This window comes from Coregonus clupeaformis, chromosome 25, assembly GCF_020615455.1.
Source record: "Coregonus clupeaformis isolate EN_2021a chromosome 25, ASM2061545v1, whole genome shotgun sequence".
Classification (NCBI taxonomy): domain Eukaryota; kingdom Metazoa; phylum Chordata; class Actinopteri; order Salmoniformes; family Salmonidae; genus Coregonus; species Coregonus clupeaformis.
In genome coordinates, this window is record NC_059216.1 from 17,363,016 (window position 1) to 17,384,698 (window position 21,683).

At 45.8% G+C, this 21,683-nt stretch overlaps 1 protein-coding gene across 3 annotated transcripts in view; it reads left to right on the forward strand.

Annotated features, from left to right (window-relative positions):
- Positions 1-21,683, forward strand: part of LOC121539159 (AT-rich interactive domain-containing protein 1B) — a 280,445-nt gene that overhangs the window by 233,073 nt on the left and 25,689 nt on the right. For all 3 annotated transcript variants that reach the window (XM_041847456.2, XM_041847457.2, XM_041847458.2), the window contains one exon: positions 11,242-11,557. In XM_041847456.2, the coding sequence (XP_041703390.2) occupies positions 11,242-11,557 (316 nt within the window). The remainder of the gene's footprint in view (positions 1-11,241; positions 11,558-21,683) is intronic.

Consider the following 21,683-nt stretch of genomic DNA (forward strand, 5'->3'; position numbering starts at 1 on the left):
CCAAGAAGGAAAGTGATGGAGTGCTACCAGGCACTTGTCATCTCCCGTCTGGATTACTGCAACTCGCTGTTGGCTGGGCTCCCTGCCTGTGCCATTAAACCCCTACAACTCATCCAGAATGCCGCAGCCCGTCTGGTGTTCAACCTTCCCAAGTTCTCTCACGTCACCCCGCTCCTCCGCACACTCCACTGGCTTCCAGTTGAAGCTCGCATCTGTTACAAGACCATGGTGCTTGCCTATGGAGCTGTGAGGGGATCGGCACCTCTGTACCTTCAGGCTCTGATCAGTCCCTACACCCAAACGAGGGCATTGCGTTCATCCACCTCTGGCCTGCTGGCTCCCTTCCTCTGCGGAAGCATAGTTCCCGCTCAGCCCAGTCAAAACTGTTCGCTGCTCTGGCACCCCAATGGTGGAACAAGCCCCCTCACGACGCCAGGACAGCGGAGTCACTCACCACCTTCCGGAGACATTTGAAACCCCACCTCTTTAAGGAATACCTGGGATAGGATAAAGTAATCCTTCTACCCCCCCTAAAAAAAGAGCGTCTGCTAAATGACGTAAATGTAAAATGTAAATGTACATCAGATGACCTGGCCTCCACAATCCCCCGACCTCAACCCAATTGAGATGGTTTGGGATGAGTTGGACCGCAGAGTGAAGGAAAAGCAGCCAACAAGTGCTCAGCATATGTTGGAACTCCTTCAAGACTGTTGGAAAAGCATTCCAGGTGAAGCTGGTTGTGAGAATGCCAAGAGTGTGCAAAGCTGTCATTAAGGCAAAGGGTGGCTACTTTGAAGAATCTAAAATCTAAAATATATTTTGATTTGTTTTAACACTTTTTTGGTTACTACATGATTCCATATGTGTTATTTAATAGTTTTGATGTCTTCACTATTATTCTACAATGTAGAAAATAGTATAAATAAAGAAAACCCCTTGAATGAGTAGGTGCGTCCAAACACTTGACTGGTACTGTATGTCGCAATGATGTTTTTTGCGACATTGCTTTTGTCGAAGTTAGATCAGCAGGTAAGGTAAGGGTGCTCTCGGGCGGCTAGATGTTTACCATTCAATTTTCGGCTAAAATGACATACCCAAATCTAACTGACTGTAGCTCGGGACCTGAAGCAAGGATATGCATATTCTTGATACCATTTGAAAGGAAATACTTTGAAGTTTGTGGAAATGTGAAATTAATGTAGGAGAATATAACACATTAGATCTGGTAAAAGATAATACAAACAAAAAACATGCGTTTTCTATTATTTTTTTGGTGCCATCATCTTTGAAATGCAAGAGAAAGGCCACACTATAATATTGCAGTTTAGGCGCAATTTAGATATTGGCCACTAGATGGCAGCAGTGTGTGTGCAAAGTTTCAGATTGGTCCAGTGAAGCATTGCAATACTGGACTATTTTGTATCAAGTCTGCCCAAATGTGCCGAATTGGTCAATTGATACATTTTCAAGTACATAACTATAGAGAACATACAAAAATGATATGGTAATACAAAATGTAAGTTTACACACTCCCAGGAATGTCATACATGATGGATCATTAGCTTAAACACTAACTTTCACACATCTAGATGGCCAGGTGGGGTGGGTGTGGAGCCAGAGACAGCAGGGGTTCAAACTGTAGAACCCAGTTCCTACATTTGAATATAAAAATGGATTTTATCAAACAAAAGTTATATCTCTGGGACCCTTAGGATGACAAATCAGAGCAAGATTACTGAATGTAAGTACATCATTCACCTTCAGAGGTGAATGTATCAAACCAGTTGCCGTGATACATTTTTTGTTGTTGTGCACTCTCCTCAAACAATAGCATGGTATTTTTTCACTGTAAATTGGACAGTGCAGTTAGATTGACAAGAATCTAAGCTTTCTGCACATATAAGACATGTCTATGTCCTCGAAAGTTTGCTGTTACTTTCAACAGTCATGCTAATCACATTAACGCACGTTAGCTCAACCGTTCCATATACGGGACACCGATCCCGTAGAGGTTATAGGACACATCACTGCACTCTATACTTCTCTGTAAACTGGCCATCACTGTATACCCGACGCAAGACACTGGTTGATGCTTATTTATAAAACCCTCTTAGGCCTCACTCCCCACTATCTGAGATACCTACTGCAACCTTCATCCTCCACATACATCACCCGTTCTGCCAGTCACATTCTGTTAAAGGTCCCCAAAGCACACACATCCCTGGGTTGCTCCTCTTTTCAGTTCGCTGCAGCTAGCGACTGGAACGAGCTGCAAAAAACGCTCAAACTGGACAGTTTTATCGAACCCAGGCCATCAGCACCAATGACTAGGTGTTTATTGTGGTCCTCTTTAGCTCAGCTGGTAGAGCACGGCGCTTGTAACGCCAAGGTAGTGGGTTCGATCCCCAGTACCACCCATACACAAAAATGTATGCACGCACGACTGTAAGTCGCTTTGGATAAAAGCGTCTGCTAAATGGCATATTATTATAATATTATTATTGGGCCAGTCTAGTTAGGTTCTGTCCTGTCCAGAAGAAACCCTACCCCCTCCTCCCTAGGCACTTTTGTAGATTTAATAGGTGTAAGGCTGTAAGCAATAGCTCTGTTAAAAGTACACTCAAGAAAAACTTTCATTGATCATAGTGATTCAGGAGTATCATTAACATGCCCCACCAACATTAGATAACTATACTGAAAGCCCTTAAATTGCTGCAATAAGTAAATCAATGATGAGAATAGTCAGATTAACCGATACATGACAGTCAGATTAACTGAAACATGACACGGACATGGTGGCGTAGCAGGAAGATTAGCATACTGTGGACCGAAAGTTTGTCAGTTCAAATCCCAGGTGAGGACTGTTGAATAATAATTACTGTATAAATGATCATGTATGTCAAATATGTCAGTTGAAAACACTGTTTGTCCCTAACCTTGCTAACAGACAAAGCCATGAGTGGTTCACCAATCAGGGCCTTGATTGGCTTGGCAACAGTAAAGAGTGGTGATGTGATTTTAGCATAGCAAACTCCCCCAATTTTTGTTTTAATGCATGCCAGAATAGTCACTACACAAGACTAAACAATACATGAATTGCACTATAATGGTGACAAACGGTGTCCATAAACTGTTAGGGCCTACATAAAGCTGTCCCAACAGCAGAGCTTTCTTTTCAGCACCATGGAGTGAATCCTTACCACCGCTACACCTGGCTATCAGCGGAGCCTTGTCTGGCAGCAAAGCAGTTCATTCAGCCTCATTTATTGGCTTTAAACAAAACATAGCTGATATGGCTGACTTGCTTAAACAAATGTGGTTTCTACTGATAACTGAGATGTACAAACTATGGCATAAGGGGACGACGAGCGGATAAGAGGCAATCCGTAATTTCGATTAAGACATTAATGAGCGAGCTAGGACGGACGTAGTCAATATAACTATTTGTTCAGCACTTTTGAAATGTACAGCGACATTGGCCATTCTTACAGTATTCTCCCTGTACACCAAGTCAGAACCGTAGGATAAATGAAGGGGGCATATACAGTGGGGGAAAAAAGTATTTAGTCAGCCACCAATTGTGCAAGTTCTCCCACTTAAAAAGATGAGAGAGGCCTGTAATTTTCATCATAGGTACACGTCAACTATGACAGACAAATTGAGACTTTTTTTTCTCCAGAAAATCACATTGTAGGATTTTTTTATGAATTTATTTGCAATTTATGGTGGAAAATAAGTATTTGGTCACCTACAAACAAGCAAGATTTCTGGCTCTCACAGACCTGTAACTTCTTCTTTAAGAGGCTCCTCTGTCCTCCACTCGTTACCTGTATTAATGGCACCTGTTTGAACTTGTTATCAGTTTAAAAGACACCTGTCCACAACCTCAAACAGTCACACTCCAAACTCCACTATGGCCAAGACCAAAGAGCTGTCAAAGGACACCAGAAACAAAATTGTAGATCTGCACCAGGCTGGGAAGACTGAATCTGCAATAGGTAAGCAGCTTGGTTTGAAGAAATCAACTGTGGGAGCAATTATTAGGAAATGGAAGATATACAAGACCACTGATAATCTCCCTCGATCTGGGGCTCCACGCAAGATCTCACCCCGTGGGGTCAAAATGATCACAAGAACGGTGAGCAAAAATCCCAGAACCACACGGGGGGACCTAGTGAATGACCTGCAGAGAGCTGGGACCAAAGTAACAAAGCCTACCATCAGTAACACACTACGCTGCCAGGGACTCAAATCCTGCAGTGCCAGACGTGTCCCCCTGCTTAAGCCAGTACATGTCCAGGCCCGTCTGAAGTTTGCTAGAGTGCATTTGGATGATGCAGAAGAGGATTGGGAGAATGTCATATGGTCAGATGAAACCAAAATATAACTTTTTCGTAAAAACTCAACTCGTCGTGTTTGGAGGACAAAGAATGCTGAGTTGCATCCAAAGAACACCATACCTACTGTGAAGCATGGGGGTGGAAACATCATGCTTTGGGGCTGTTTTTCTGCAAAGGGACCAGGACGACTGATCCGTGTAAAGGAAAGAATGAATGGGGCCATGTATCGTGAGATTTTGAGTGAAAACCTCCTTCCATCAGCAAGGGCATTGAAGATGAAACATGGCTGGGTCTTTCAGCATGACAATGATCCCAAACACACCGCCCGGGCAACGAAGGAGTGGCTTCGTAAGAAGCATTTCAAGGTCCTGGAGTGGCCTAGCCAGTCTCCAGATCTCAACCCCATAGAACATCTTTGGAGGGAGTTGAAAGTCTGTGTTGCCCAGCGACAGCCCCAAAACATCACTGCTCTAGAGGAGATCTGCATGGAGGAATGGGCCAAAATACCAGCAACAGTGTGTGAAAACCTTGTGAAGACTTACAGAAAACGTTTGACCTGTGTCATTGCCAACAAAGGGTATATAACAAAGTATTGAGAAACTTTTGTTATTGACCAAATACTTATTTTCCACCATAATTTGCAAATAAATTCATTAAAAATCCTACAATGTGATTTTCTGGAGAAAAAAAATCTCATTTTGTCTGTCATAGTTGACGTGTACCTATGATGAAAATTACAGGCCTCTCTCATCTTTTTAAGTGGGAGAACTTGCACAATTGGTGGCTGACTAAATACTTTTTTCCCCCACTGTAAGCAGACAATGAAAGCTCTTACAATATTCGATGATTACATTTTTCTAAAATAGGCAATAGGCTACATGTGCACCACCAAGTCAGAACAGTAGGCTAAGTTATGAGGGGGAAAAGGGACCAAATTATTAGGGTGAGGCACATGGGCTATTAACAGCTTACTACACAACATACACTTAGTATTACTTTCTTAGCTACAGTATACATATCTCCCTGGCATATTACATAATTTATGCAGCAGCATACAATACATCTTTGGACTCACATTGTTGTGCTATGCTCACTTGAACAGGAAGGTGGCGCGGCAGTCCTTCTTGTGGGCACGTTTTGTCATTTAACTTTGTCATCAAAGTCTGGCATTCTCTGGATTTATGGTGCTTTCATGAACACTGGGAACTCTGAAAAAAACAAGGTTGAATCATGAAGTCCGTGATCTTCAGGTCGGAGCTCTAGAAAGAGGGCAGAGTTCCCAACTTGGAATTCCAAGTTGGATGACCGTTCAAAACTTATTTTCCCAGTCGGCGCTAGTTGTTTTCCGAGATCCCAGTTGTCTTGAACTCAGTGAAGTCTGAGATTTGATGTTTTGAACGTGGCAGAAGTCATGCTGGATTGACAGCATGGCCAATGTATTCCACCTTTTCTGGCCCATGGCATGTGAATGTTTATCCTTTTAAGCTTGGAAAAGAGACCCTTAAACCCAGACTTGGACCACACACTCACTCCACTGAATAGCAGGCTAGTGATTGCTTTGCAACGCTTGCAGTTAACTACTGATTCCTTCCAAATTTGCGATTTCCAACTTTTTGTGTAATGTTTATGTCCAAAGGCCGATGAGCACCGATAAGTTTTATCTATAATTTATCTTCATATGACAAGGATTGAAAAGGATTTGCCAGTAGATTGTCGACGTGGTTCATGATGATGACTGCTTGTCTAGCTTGCTAGCTAAGATTTTGAAAGTATGATGTTGACATGATCATGCCAATCAAAGCTACGGTATATATAATGTGATTTGACGTCATTTTATCTGTGGCCAATGACCTTGAGCCTTCCTGGATGGGCACTTCTAATGTAACTCTATGGCAGCACCCAAGGGGCTTGAATTTTCGAGCTCTCCCCGTAGATTTTGCGGGGACGTAGTGTCCCCATGAGTGACAGAACACTGAGCCAATCACGGCGCAAATAGAGAACATTACCAACCCTTATGCTCCGTATTTTCGGCTGGCTGCCCCACCACCACAGAATGCACTGAGCTAGGCTGAAACACCTGCATTTTAGAGCTGCCTTACTCAAGAAAGCAAAAAAGAGACCATGTTTGTATGTGGCTTTATTAACTCAAGGATAAAAAAAATTCTCACATTGTTTGCAAACTGATTTGTGACACCTATTAATGCCAAAATAACATGCAAAACAGGCAACAATTATTATTATAATAATAATAATAATTATAAGCTAAACAGGTGGGGAGAACGTTTCTTTGGTTCCATCAGGCGACTTCTTGATAACTGATGCACAGAAAGGTTCTTGCAACGTTTCCATGAAACGTGTCTAGAACATTCATATATTATGTTCTGAGAACATGGCAACCACGTTCTGGATATGTTCTGTTTAATATTAAGGGAATGTTCTTGTAACTCTTAACGCCAAAAGGTTTTTACTAACATAGATAGAATGTTCCCCTAACTAACGGAAAACTGGACACTCAAACATTAGGGGAAACATTACAAAAAAGTTTTCTCTCTCTAGACTTGTAGAATTGTTAGCTGGGTCTCTATTAATGCAATGAGGTACAGCATCCTGGTCGACCACTTACAATGTTTAAGTACAAAATATGTTGACCGACCTTTGAACTCCCTTTCAAACACAAGTCCTTCTTATCTAGTTGTTGATAACAAGCTCTGTTAAAGGCCTCCAGTTGTTCTCGCAGCTGCTCTGCAGACATGTTCTATAAGACAGTCAGTTAAAAGAGGAAACGCCTGCTGTTCCTCTCCCACACCTAACATCCCACTCTCAACCCCACTGCTCCGAGGTTAAGTACCCCACTGGTAATAGCCATGCTTTGGACAGCAGTTTGTGAGCCTGGATGCGTTGCTGTGCCCTTATACCTAATTCGGTAAAAGAAAAGCTCGATCCCAGAGAGCCAGAGGGGCAGTGGAGGTTTTGGGAAATGGGTTGGACTGAGTACTCCAGAGCTGCTGCACCACGGACGCCCTGCTGAGAGAGATGCTGAGGTGGTTCTGAGAGGATCTACCTGGGACCTCCGGTAAGAAGAGAAAGGGAGGGAGAGAGAGAGAGAGGAAAGGAGGGAGAAGGTGAGAGAATTTCAGAGTGATAGAATGGAAAAGGAAACGATTATACATTTACCCATAATTCTCTCTCCCCAAAAATTATGTCATCCTTCCAATTTATTTGTGTTCAGCAACATACTATACAGTATTTGTTATTATGTAAGCCAAGCAACTCTGGCCATTCTCTATGTCCTGCAGCTGTAGAATACAGCCGTGTAATCTGTGTTACATTCCTCAGCTATTCTCTAGTACACAGGGTTTATTCCTGCAGAGGCCAGGGATGGGCGAGCCGGCTGTTAGCAATGCTGCATCCATTCTGCTGAGGAAGCAGTCTGTAATCTGTTCGGTCACAGTCCTCCTTTTCCCGCGGGAGTGTGGGGATTAAATACAACTCGGCAACAGCGTCATCAGAAAGGGTGACCAAGCCTGGAATTTCCATGTAATTGGTAACGCACCACAGTCCTCTCTCTGTCTCTTTCTGTGGGTTATAAATACCACATCTCCCAAAGGCAACCGTAGCCTGAGAGAGGAGGGAGGGCCGGGTTGGGAGAACGAGAAGGTATGGAGGAGAAATTACATCTTTCTGCTGCTTTTTCTCTCTGTTTTGCTTGTAAATGTCTGAATGAGGACGAGAGGTCCCTCAGAGCGGCCCTGGATCATGTGGCGGTACTCTGGGTGAGAGATAGGCCCCTCAGTGGCTGTAGAGGGCAGAGTGGAGTAGGGAGAGGCAACACTAATCCGCCCTGAAGCAGCACTCTGGCACAGCACCAGCTGCAGTACCAGCCATCCTGGAAATGAACTATTCTCACCCTGAAAAAAAAGCTGAATGTGGATCCTTCTCGCCCCTCGAAAAAAGCAAAACAAAACGTAATAAAACCAAGATACAATATATATACAAAAGTATGTGGACACCCCTTCAAATTAGTGGATTCGGCTATTTCAGCCACACCCGTTGCTGGCAGGTGTATAAAATCGAGCACACAGCCATGCAATCTCCATAGACAAACATTGGCAGTAGAATGGCCTTACTGAAGAGCTCAGTGACTTTCAACGTGGCACCGTCATAGGATGCCACCTTTCCAACAAGTCAGTTCATCAAATATCTGCCCTGCTAGAGCTGCCCCAGTCAACTGTAAGTGCTGTTATTGTGAAGTGGAAACGTCCACATAAGCTCACAGAACAGGACCGCCGACTGCTGAAGCGCGTAGCGCGTAAAAATCGTCTGTTCTCAGTTGCAACACTCACTACCGAGTTCCAAACTGCCTCTGGAAGCAACGTCAGCACAAGAACTGTTCGTCGGGAGCTTCATGAAATGGGTTTCCATGGCCGAGCAGCCGCACACAAGCTTAAGATCACCATGCGCAATGCCAAGTGATGGAGTGGTGTAAAGGTTGCCGCCATTGGACTCTGGAGCAGTGGAAATGCGTTCTCTGGAGTGATGAATCACGCTTCACCATCTGGCCGTCCGACGGACGAATCTGGGTTTGGCGGATGCCAAGGGAACGCTACCTTCCCGAATGCATAGTGCCAACTGTAAAGTTTGGTAGAGAAGGTATAATGGTCTGGGGCTGTTTTTCATGGTTCGGGCTAGGCCCCTTAGTTCCAGTGAAGGGAAATCTTAACGCTACAGCATACAATGATATTCTAGACGATTCTGTGCTTCCAACTTTGTGGCAACAGTTTGGTTTCAGCATGACAATGCCGCCCTGCACAATGCGAGGTCCATACAGAAATGGTTTGTCAAGATTGGTGTGGAATAACTTGACTGGCCTGCACAGAGCCCTGACCGAACACTTTTGGGATGATTTGGAATGCCGACTGTGAGCCAGGCCTAGTCGCCCAACATCAGTGCCCGACCTCACTTATGCTCTTGTGACTGAATGGAAGCAAATCCCCGCAGCAATGTTCCAACATCTAGTGGAAAGCATACTTTTGGTCATGTAGTGTTTTATATTTTTTAAGTGTAATTCTGTTCCCACTAAACTTGGCACTCTTAAACTGAAGATAGTCTCATACATGTCAATACAGTATGACTGATGAACTCTGTGAATAACACATTTAATGTGACCGTCCTCGTGGTAACGTTTGTGTCAGTACTCTTTTTTAGATGGGAGCTTGGGTGCTAAAGATGGCCACCTAAGTCAAAACCAGAGACTGAGAGAGAGAACACAGCCAAGAACCACAGTGTACACACACACACACACACACACACACACACAGAGCAGTGAGAAGCCATGGAGCAGAGCCAGGGTCCAGCCAGCGTGACTGAGGTTCAGCAGCTTTACTGTGTGGGATGAGTTAGGGCCTCTGACTCAGGCGTTTCAGCTGCAGTACAGTACTGTAGAATGGGGAGGAGAGGGAGGATACCATAGGACAGACGATTCCCATGGTTCTCTTCTCAACAATGTCACTGCTTTGGAAAGAGTGGAATGGTATTGTGCCTCACGTTTTATTTGCACACAGACACTTACAGACACAGACACACCACAAATGCACACACGCACACCTTCCCCTATCCATGTTTTAAATATCCTCCTGTGTTTGTCTTCCATCCCCCTTTTTCTCTGAACGGTTCCCTTTTTGGAAGGTTTAAGATTGGGCCCCAAAAACCTTGACAGGTGTCAACAGTGTTCCAAATCAGCTACCTCCCCAGATATGTATCTGGCTCTCCACATCTCCTCATACACTAGATTTCATCACACATTCAAATGGAGCAGCATAGTTTCAGGGGAAATTTATATAAATCCCATCTCCGGGTGAACTTTTTTGCTGTTTTTCCACTGAAGCAGCTTGAGGATACCAAAAGCCATTTCCATTTTTGGAGTCAGTTCCTCGCACAGCATATTTTAATTCAACTCCCTCATTCAGAGCCAAAAAAACCTTTAGGTTTAAAGCGACTTGATCCCCTTTTCCAGACATATTCTCAGAGGATTAGGCTGTAAGCCCCAACTAAAGCACTCTTAATCAAATCAAAATAAATAGCCACCTTCACAAAAGGGATGCCACATTTTCTCTTTTTCAGGGAATGAAAAATTGTCCTTAGAGAAAAAAGTGGAAAGTACCCATGCCTGCTTTGTGTGCTCAGTGAATGTGTGACTCCTTTTCCAGCTGGTTCTGGACTGTGTTGAGCCATAATGGAGGGGTTTAAGTGTGCTTTAGGAAGGCTTGTGTCGTCATGCCTGTATGGCTGCTGGGGCAGGGAGAAAGCCTTTACTGCAGATTTAGAATGACTCTCAAGTGTTTCTCAGACTCAAGCTTAAGCTGTGCAATTGTTCCCATGCTGATTTAGCATCCCTTCCCTCCCATTGATGTCAAATCTGCAGCGAATGTCAATAGTAATGGCTTCAGTGAAACAAACACTTGTATTCACATCTGCATAGATGCACCCTACAGAGGCTATTGAGTCAAAAATGTAATGTTATAGTATGTGTCAGTTAAGCTGTTTCATCTGACATTTGCTTTTATTTGACATATGAAGTTTAATTCCTATAACAATGTTATCCTTGTGCTAATACGTCGTAGCTACATAATGTAATAATATGGTCATTTAGTAGATGCTTAAATCTAAAGCAATTTACAGTTGACTCGTATATAAGATTATCCTTGCGTGCCAGACCTTTAGGTTCTCCTCTGTAGTGGATGCAGAGCGATTGAGAGAAAATGTCACATGGCTTCGTGAAACTAACATAAAATAGATGACTGAATTCATTACTGTCACTATTCATGTTGAGGGATAAACTTACTGTTATTGTTAACCTGGCCTCTACTCACTCCCAGATGTTCTATGTCTCCTCTCTCCTCAGGAAACTACCCACGTCCACCCAACTACGGCGGGACCCCCAGTGCCAACTACAGCAGCCCCGGGCCCGGCCCTGGCATGACCAGCAGCCAGGGTTTGAATGCCAGCAGCCCCATGCACGGCCAGGGTCCCGGGCAGCCCATGGGCCGCAGTCCTGGTGCGGGCAGCCGCCCCTACCACAACATGGCCCCCAGTTCCCCCAGTATGCCCCAGCCAGCCGGCCCTGGGATGGGCCCTCCTTCACTGGGCAATGTCAACCGCAAGGCCCAGGAGGCAGCCGCCGCCGTCATGCAGGCCGCAGCTAACTCTGTACAGGGCAGGTGAGATAACATGTTGTTTTTTTAACCAGTGGTCCCTCTGATAATGTGTGATTTGTGTGTGTGTGTGTGTCTGTGTGTGTGTCTGTGTGTGTGTGCAAGCATGCGTGTGTGATCTGTGTGTGATCTGTATGTGATCTGTGTGTGATTGTGACATTGATAGGGAGAGAGAAGAGGAGAGGAATTGGGTGGAAGGTGGAACACATTACTGCAATGTTCCAATAAAAATACTATTTTGAGAAGAGCCTATTTTTACTACCCCCTGAAATAGCCTGCTAAAATTAGTGAGCATAAGGCATAACTCACTTGTCACTACAGAGACTTTGGGGCTTTATGCTCTTCAGACTAAATGTTTCAGTGCCTAGTTTTCTATGCTCAGACTGGGGAGATATAGAGGAGCGTTGTGTGAGGAGCGTTGTGAGGAGCATTGCGTGAGGAGCATTGCGTGAGGAGCGTTGCGTGAGGAGCGTTGCGTGAGGAGCGTTGTGTGCCATGGAACTATTTTATTTATTTATTTTACCTTTAATGAAATCTTTTCTTGTTTAGAGTACAGTAAGAACTTTATATAGTGCTACTATCTATCTGTAAGGCATTTGAAGCACAATCTCTCTGTTGAAATTATGCATAGTCTCCTACAATGGAATACTGGGTTAAAGGCTGAGTGGCAGTAGAAGACATGAGAAAGAGAGTTGTAGCAATGAGCAAAGATGCACTATGTTACCTTGGAAAACGCTAAACAATATTTAAAGTGATCATAACACGAAGTGGTCATACTGAGCAGCTCGGGGCTTCGCCTAATGAAGCAATGCATGTTGGGAGAAGGTGGAGGCCGATCGGCAATGCTTCTGCTGAAGTGGCCTTGTGAATGTTTATCTCTATTTTTGAACAGAATACCATTAATAGAACTGAGTGAGTTTTTAGTCAGTACTGTTCGCTGGGTTGAAATAATTCTGTTTGTTGGCACTTTCCATCCAACTGTTGTTTCCCTCTGCTGTAGACCTCCCTTAGTTAGGTCCCCTGCCCAGCACACCTTTCCTGGACCCAGTCCTCTGCCCCCTCTCCCCACCACACCCACTCCTCCTCCTCTCCAACCTCCACACCCCAACTACAGCACCCCTCATTCTCAGCACCACGGGTAGGTCAACCAAGCACCATCGCCAAACCTCTAACCTGTTACTGTTCAGTCGGAAAAGGTGCTCCTTCGTCCAGGCTCAGCATGGAGTTTATTGCACCCACCTGTCACCTAAACTAATCTGGCCAAAGCTAGCATCACTGGCTAAAATTGCTTATGAGAGATTTTACTGGCTGCTAACTGCAAACCTGTGTTTAACTTTATGTTTGTAACTATAGCATCTTGCAAAATGTTCATGACTCTCTGGACCTCTCCTGGCAATACGGTGCTTCGAGCAAATATGGAGGTGTCAACTCTCTTGACATTATGTTGAGTTTGTTGAGAGACCACCACCACAGTGCTCCATTCATCTAGTGGTGTGATATTATAGCACTAGACACAGGACTAGACACCAGCCTTCCAGTTTCAGATTAATGTTGACGTCGCTCATTTGTAATATCACAAACAAACATAAAAATAGTTCACTGTTTATATGTTCTTATGGGGGCTTCCTTTTGAGAGTGAAATGAGAATCATCTTTATCCCATGTGTGTTAATAATGACAAATGAATCCCCCTCCATGTTGGATCTGCTAACATGCGCTTCTCCGTGGAGAGAGCACCCACCGTGGTCGATGGGGATGCATCATGGTGCCTGTTAACATTTGGAGAATCCTGTGTGTGTCTGCATTGGTTGACACTGTGTGATTAATGGTGCAGATCAGGAGCGCTGCAGACAGATTATGTAAATGCTGAAGGAGCCATTAACAGGCGCCTTCACTGTCAATAAGAAGTGGCACAACATGATGCACTCTGCTGGGGCAAATCACACAGCCTGTCAGTCTCCACTCTCATTCCACCAGACACCCAGACATAGGCCCACAGGGAGAGAGGGGGTGAGGCAGGAGAGTGAGGGAGAGGGCGAGAAGGAGGCATTGTCTTTGTCCTCTTTCAGCACTGTTAGCCTGTCTCTCTCCCAGCTCTACCTGTCTGTTTCGCCATCCACTCTCTACACCTCTCTCTCTCCATCCTTTCCCTCGCTCTCTCACTCTCTCTTTCTTTCTCATCACTCTTTCATCCAGACCCTCAGTAATGGTCTCTTCCAGTTTCTCTCCTAGTTTCCATCACAGAGTATATATACTAATTAGACACTTAGCATGCTGATGTCCATCCTCAGAAGCAGTTATGTGGATACAGGGAGAATGCAGTGTCAGTGAACCATGCTGTGAGTACTAGATCCCCCTCCATAGAAGGTACTGTATGCAGACACTCTGTGTCTCTCAGTTTGTCCCCAGATGTAGAGATGTTCAGTAGCCTCCAACTGCTCTTAAACACTAGTAAAACTAAATGCATGCTTTTCAATCGAACGCTGCTGGCACCCGCCCACCCGACTAGAATCACCACTCTCGACGGGTCTGACCTAGAGTATGTGGACAACTACAAATACCTAGGTGTCTGGTTAGACTGTAAACTCAACTTCCAGACTCACATAAAGAATCTCCAATCCAAAGTTAAATCTAGAATCGGCTTCCTATTTCGCAACAAAGCCTCCTTCACTCATGCTGCCAAACATGCCCTCGTAAAACTGACTATCCTACCGATCCTTGACTTCGGCGATGTCATTTACAAAATAGCCTCCAACACTCTACTCAGCAAATTGGATGTAGTCTATCACAGTGCCATCCGTTTTGTCTCCAAAGCCCCCATACACAACCCACCACTGTGACCTGTACGCTCTTGTTGGCTGGTCCTCACTACATGTTCGTCGTCAAACCCACTGGCTCCAGGCCATCTATAAATCACTGCTAGGCAAATCCCCGCCTTATCTTAGCTCATTGGTCACCATAGCAGCACCCACCCGTAGTCTGCGCTCCAGCAGGTATATCTCACTGGTCATTCCCAAAGCCAACACCTCCTTTGGCCGCCATTCCTTCCAGTTCTCTGCTGCCAATGACTGGAACGAATTGCAAAAATCTCTGAAGCTGGAGACTCTTATCTCCCTCAATAACTTAAAGCATCAGTTGTCAGAGCACCTTACCGATCACTGCACCTGTACACAGCCCATCTGAAATTAGCCCACCCAACTACCTCATCCCTATATTGTTATTTATTTTGCTCTTTTGCACCCCAGTATCTCTATTTGCACATAATCTCTTGCACATCTAGCATTCCAGTGTTAATACTATTGTAATTATTCTGCACTATAGCCTATTTATTGCCTTACCTCCATAACTTGCTACATTTGCACACACTGTATATATATTTTCTGTTGTATTTTTGACTTTATGTTTTTTACCCCATATGTAACTCTGTGTTGTTTTTATTGCACTGCTTTGCTTTATCTTGGCCAGGTCGCAGTTGTAAATGAGAACCTGTTCTCAACTGGCTTACCTGGTTAAATAAAGGTGAAATAAAAAAATAAAAAAATAAAATGTTCTGAGTATGGCTGGGAATGCAATTAGTGCTGTCTGATTGAAACACAGAGGGAAGGAATGTATATGTATGTTTTGTGTGTGTGTGTGTGTGTGTGTGTGTGTGTGTGTGTGTTAGAGGGCAGCTCTACTGGTCCTCCAGCTGACTTCGAAGAGGCAGAGAGCTGACAGCCCCTCGCTCTGCAGCTGCACGTGCATGGTGTTGCCATGGAAAAAGGAGAAAGGAAGGCAGGGGGACGGTTTTAGGAGGATTGTGGACCTCCCCCCACGTCCCCTTTTGTTTTTCTCTTTTTCTCAACCCTTGTTGTGTTTTGTCCTGTTGGTCTGAACAGCTGAGGATGATTAAGGGGAAATTGGAGCGAGCTGAAGGCTCTGAAACACTGGGTTTAGTGTTTACTCTTTTATAGTCCTGATTCTGATCTGAGAGCAGCATTGTGAAACATTTAAACCTGTTGTGGTCTGTGTGAAAACAAGCAACCATCAGACCACCTCCTCATGTGTCTGGCATCCCCTTGGCACGGCACAGCCACACCACGAAAGGAAATAATCTGATAGGCAGGCATGATGTCATCTCCTCGCTGTCTGGAGATCAGCTGTCATCTGGAGAAACACACGCACACACCAAACAGCCTGAACTGTGTCCCTGGGCTCGACTATTCCAGATGTATTACGCAGAATGCCAAATTAGCAGAGCAAGGCCACTATGATATCCATGGCTGGAGGGGGATAAGTGTGATGGTGTTTTTCCCCAGCCCTCAGAGAGGTTCCCTTAAGGGCTTTGAATTATACATTATTTCCCATTTTCATATCACCCATGCTTGGTCTGATTGGCTGACACACAACAATATTATGTTTGTATCTTTTAGCTGACACTCCTATCCAGAGCGATTTACAGTAGTGAGTTCATACATTTTATTTGCGTTGGTCCTTTGTGGGAATCAAACCCACAACCCTAGCGTTGCAAGTGCCATGCTCTACCAACTGAGCTACACGGGACCACACAGCTTATACCACATGTCTTAATGACTGTGTCAACTTGCCCTTGTAATGTAAGCGTACCAAAGGAGTTGGGTTATATTACGGCAAGGTTTTAAATTGAGATGATACTATTGCATGGCTTATAGATGGTCAAAAAGGAGTAAAGTCTTGAGTGAAGGAAGGTGTTGGGGTTTGGAGAACAGAAGTAGAGAATAGCATTAGGAAGCTAGGTGTTGTCCTGGCTATGTCTGCTGAAGACAGAAATTATTTTTAAAATTACTTTTGTAGCTGTTCCTGGAGCTACAGAAACACAGCTTGTAGAAAATAAGCACTTAGAGAAAAGCAAGCTTAAAAAAAACTACATCAAAGGAAATGGAAAAATGAGAGAGAGAGAGAGAGAGAGAGAGAGAGAGAGAGAGAGAGAGAGAGAGAGAGAGAGAGGAGCACTTCGGGGTAAATCCTCGCCAAATAATTCATTTCTGACCTCCTTAGCAAGTACATTTACTAAATAAAGAAGAGCCGCTTGAATGTCAAGAATGCATTTCTGCTGCCCCCTGCGTTGTGGCTCACAGGCAGCCTTGGCATCAGCACCAGCTAGGCTTTAATAAATGGCTTTACTCCCTCTCTCCATCGGAGCTGTTTGATGTAAGGGGTGGCTTTTCTCAGGATTTAATATGTTAAAAGGCTGTCCTTTCATTTGCTGTTTTATTTTAGATTATGTTTGGGTTGAGTCAGGCAGTCAGACAGGCAGACGCTAGCTGAGCTGGCTGCTTGGAATGGAGCTGGGGCTGAGGGCTGATAGGGAGCTGCCTTGAGAGCAGATTGTGCCCGTATATAATTCATAATGTTCATACCCTCCCACTGACTACACCAGGCAACCCCCCCCATTTATCTCTCTCGCTCTCTCTCACCACAGTCTCTCTTCTCTCTCTTTTTCTCTCTTTTTCTCTCTCTTTTTCTCTCACTCTCTGGTGTGGCTTGATATTGATAGGGGATGGATGGTGGAGGTGGCAGTGCCCCTCTTTCTTCCTGCCACACTCAATTCACTCCCTTTTGTAGCAGTGAGTGTTTGCAGTGGACAGCCAGCAAGGAGCCTTTGACACTCACACTGTAGTGCTGGTCTCGAGCTGTCTGTGTGACTGCAGCTGGCTGTCTGGCACCTGGTAACCATGGCAGCCCTTGGCAACGGTCCTCTCTCTCTCTCACCGGGTGTGCTCAGAGACAGGCCTCCTCGGATGTCCTTCACACGTGGGCAGAATACTAAGGACAGGCAGCGGAGCTCCATGCAGGAGGACGAGGGGAGACAGAGAGACAGACAGGACTGGGGCTGGGACTGACTGCAGGGCTACTCATTTAAATAGAACGGTGATTACTAATCTGTTTATCTGCTGAGTTGATTGAAAGCACATATTATTTTTCACAGAATATTTCAAGTGGCTCTGAATTTGGCTAACACCTCATGAGAGCATTATTCATATAGTTTTGCGCTGGTAGTAATGCCCTTGTGCTTTCTGCCTTTGTTATTTCTGGGCTTCAACTAAATCCACATTTTATGGTTAGGGCCAGTAGTTTTTCCTGACTTCATGGGAAAAACCTCTGGCCCTATGGTACAATTTGCTGCCTCACGTATTCACTTAAAAGCAGTGCAAAATCAGCAGGAACTTTTTGAGAAGCAGAACAACAAAACAGCTGGCCTGTTTATCGCTGTGTTCTCCCAGCTCTGCTGTGTCCCCAGGCCTCAGCAACACAACAAGCTGAGAGAGAGAGAGACAGAGCGCGAGAGAGACAGAGACAGAGAGAGAGAGAGAGAGAGAGAGGGTGCTGCTGGGTTTGATGCTTCTCAGTGAGAGGAGCTCAGTTTCCCCTCAACCGTCCCCTAGCTCAGCTAACTCAACTCACGCTACAATGACTACTGGATGCTACAGCCTGCGCTGTGAGCTGGAAACACCCCCCCCCCACTGTCTCACCAGGGACACTCTTACTCTCTTTTCGCTATCTTTTCCTCTCTCTCTGCTCTCTCTCTCTTGGTGTTTTCTCTCCCTCTTGGTGTTATTCTCTCTTTTATCTCTCTCTCTCTCTCTCTCTCTCCCTCTCTGCTTTCCCCTCATTCTCTGCAGCAACAGGGTGTTTTTCCTCAGCAAAGGTGCCCGAGAGCAAGATACATTTGCTGTGCCTTTTTTGATTGCAGCACATGCATACATTAAGTGTGATTAAACGGCCTGTGTTCCCTCCATCAAGTGCTTCCTAATGGGCTTTTTTATGACATGATTTAGTAATAATAGACTAGCGCCACAGTCAACCTCCACTTTGTTGTTGATGTTTTTTTGACGTTATTCACATGAGAGCTGGGGCTGGTGTTTTTCTATGTGGGGCAATGTAGGATTTAGATGCAGTATAGAGAAATAGCACTTCCTGGAACATAAATGATCTACTCAGACACGCCATGATAATGGTTATGACACAATGATAACCTATCAATTACTTATTTGCTTCTTCTGGATTTATTAAAACTATCAACACTATGCACCATGTGGTACCATGTTAGCTACCAATTGGGTTGCATTCTTTGAAGTAAGGAACAGAAAATACCCAATGATACCACATTATTTCCTTGTAAATACCAGGCAAATCCCATAAAAGTCCCGTAAAATAAAGTGCTGCCAAGAAACGGTCCATAATAGGCAGTATGTGATTGATGTGAGTGTATGTTGTTGTCTGTGAGCCATGGTTTTCCTTGTGAGTGTAGGCCCATAGAGGGATTACATATGTATCATCACACATGCTCTATGACTAATTGCATCTGTGAGATTAGATTACTGAGAGGTTTACCAAACCCAGCCCTCCCTCTTCCTGGTTAGTCACTGTCTCTGTCTCACTTCCAATACATTGTACCATTGTTGTCTTCCCCTGCTTGGGGAAGTTATATTAGTTTGACTGACTGACACAAATCCGGATTGGGAGTTTTTTTTTTCTATTTGTCCGCATGATCACAGTGATCATCATCACAGTGTTTAGAGTTACACTAACAAAACGGGGGAAATATCTTATTTTATTAAGACAATGTTTCAACCATCAGGTCTCCATATTCAACAGAAAGGCAGTGTGGTATTTTAACACAAAGCTGCCCCCACTACTACTACTACTGTCAACCCATGTCCCTTAAATACCCTTAGTCTTCTCTACTGTCAAGGAAATGATCCACCACAGATGAGGGGATGTTCTGTGCTCCTACCTCACTCCTTTCTCTCCTTTTCCCTTTCACTCATTATTCAGGGGATTATTTGGACCAGCAGGAAGTAGAGTTTGACCAACTGCTATACAGCCTGGTGCGCTGTCTGTTGAGTTGGTACAGGGTTGCTACAGAGCTAGCCTGGTACAGGGTTGCTACAGAGCTAGCCTGGTACAGGGTACAGGGTTGCTACAGAGCTAGCCTGGTACAGGATACAGGGTTGCTACAGAGCTAGCCTGGTACAGGGTACAGGGTTGCTACAGAGCTAGCCTGGTGCAGGGTACAGGGTTGCTACAGAGCTAGCCTGGTACAGGGTTGCTACAGAGCTAGCCTGGTACAGGGTACAGGGTTGCTACAGAGCTAGCCTGGTACAGGATACAGGGTTGCTACAGAGCTAGCCTGGTACAGGGTACAGGGGTTGCTACAGAGCTAGCCTGGTGCAGGGTACAGGGTTGCTACAGAGCTAGCCTGGTACAGGGTACAGGGGTTGCTACAGAGCTAGCCTGGTGCAGGGTACAGGGTTGCTACAGAGCTAGCCTGGTGCAGGGTACAGGGTTGCTACAGAGCTAGCCTGGTACAGGGTACAGGGTTGCTACAGAGCTAGCCTGTTACAGGGTACAGGGTTGCTACAGAGCTAGCCTGGTACAGGGTACAGGGTTGCTACAGAGCTAGCCTGGTAGAGGGTTGCTACAGAGCTAGCCTGGTGCAGGGTACAGGGTTGCTACAGAGCTAGCCTGGTGCAGGGTACAGGGTTGCTACAGAGCTAGCCTGGTGCAGGGTACAGGGTTGCTACAGAGCTAGCCTGGTACAGGGTACAGGGTTGCTACAGAGCTAGCCTGGTACAGGGTACAGGGTTGCTACAGAGCTAGCCTGGTACAGGGTACAGGGTTGCTACAGATCTAGCCTGGTACAGGGTTGCTACAGAGCTAGCCTGGTGCAGGGTACAGGGTTGCTACAGAGCTAGCCTGGTGCAGGGTACAGGGTTGCTACAGAGCTAGCCTGGTGCAGGGTACAGGGTTGCTACAGAGCTAGCCCGGTACAGGGTACAGGGTTGCTACAGAGCTAGCCTGGTACAGGGTACAGGGTTGCTACAGAGCTAGCCCGGTACAGGGTACAGGGTTGCTACAGAGCTAGCCTGGTACAGGGTACAGGGTTGCTACAGAGCTAGCCCGGTACAGGGTACAGGGTTGCTACAGAGCTAGCCTGGTACAGGGTACAGGGTTGCTACAGAGCTAGCCCGGTGCAGGGTACAGGGTTGCTACAGAGCTAGCCTGGTACAGGGTACAGGGTTGCTACAGAGCTAGCCCGGTGCAGGGTACAGGGTTGCTACAGAGCTAGCCTGGTACAGGGTACAGGGTTGCTACAGAGCTAGCCTGGTACAGGGTACAGGGTTGCTACAGAGCTAGCCTGGTACAGGGTACAGGGTTGCTACAGAACTAGCCCGGTACAGGGTACAGGGTTGCTACAGAGCTAGCCTGGTACAGGGTACAGGGTTGCTACAGAGCTAGCCCGGTGCAGGGTACAGGGTTGCTACAGAGCTAGCCTGGTACAGGGTACAGGGTTGCTACAGAGCTAGCCTGGTACAGGGTACAGGGTTGCTACAGAGCTAGCCTGGTACAGGGTACAGGGTTGCTACAGAGCTAGCCTGGTACAGGGTACAGGGTTGCTACAGAGCTAGCCTGGTACAGGGTACAGGGTTGCTACAGAGCTAGCCTGGTACAGGGTACAGGGTTGCTACAGAACTAGCCCGGTACAGGGTACAGGGTTGCTACAGAGCTAGCCTGGTACAGGGTACAGGGTTGCTACAGAGCTAGCCTGGTACAGGGTACAGGGTTGCTACAGAGCTAGCCTGGTACAGGGTACAGGGTTGCTACAGAACTAGCCCGGTACAGGGTACAGGGTTGCTACAGAGCTAGCCTGGTGCAGGGTACAGGGTTGCTACAGAGCTAGCCCGGTACAGGGTACAGGGTTGCTACAGAGCTAGCCTGGTACAGGGTACAGGGTTGCTACAGAGCTAGCCCGGTACAGGGTACAGGGTTGCTACAGAGCTAGCCTGGTACAGGGTACAGGGTTGCTACAGAGCTAGCCCGGTGCAGGGTACAGGGTTGCTACAGAGCTAGCCTGGTACAGGGTACAGGGTTGCTACAGAGCTAGCCTGGTACAGGGTACAGGGTTGCTACAGAGCTAGCCTGGTACAGGGTACAGGGTTGCTACAGAACTAGCCCGGTACAGGGTACAGGGTTGCTACAGAGCTAGCCTGGTGCAGGGTACAGGGTTGCTACAGAGCTAGCCTGGTACAGGGTACAGGGTTGCTACAGAGCTAGCCTGGTACAGGGTACAGGGTTGCTACAGATCTAGCCTGGTACAGGGTTGCTACAGA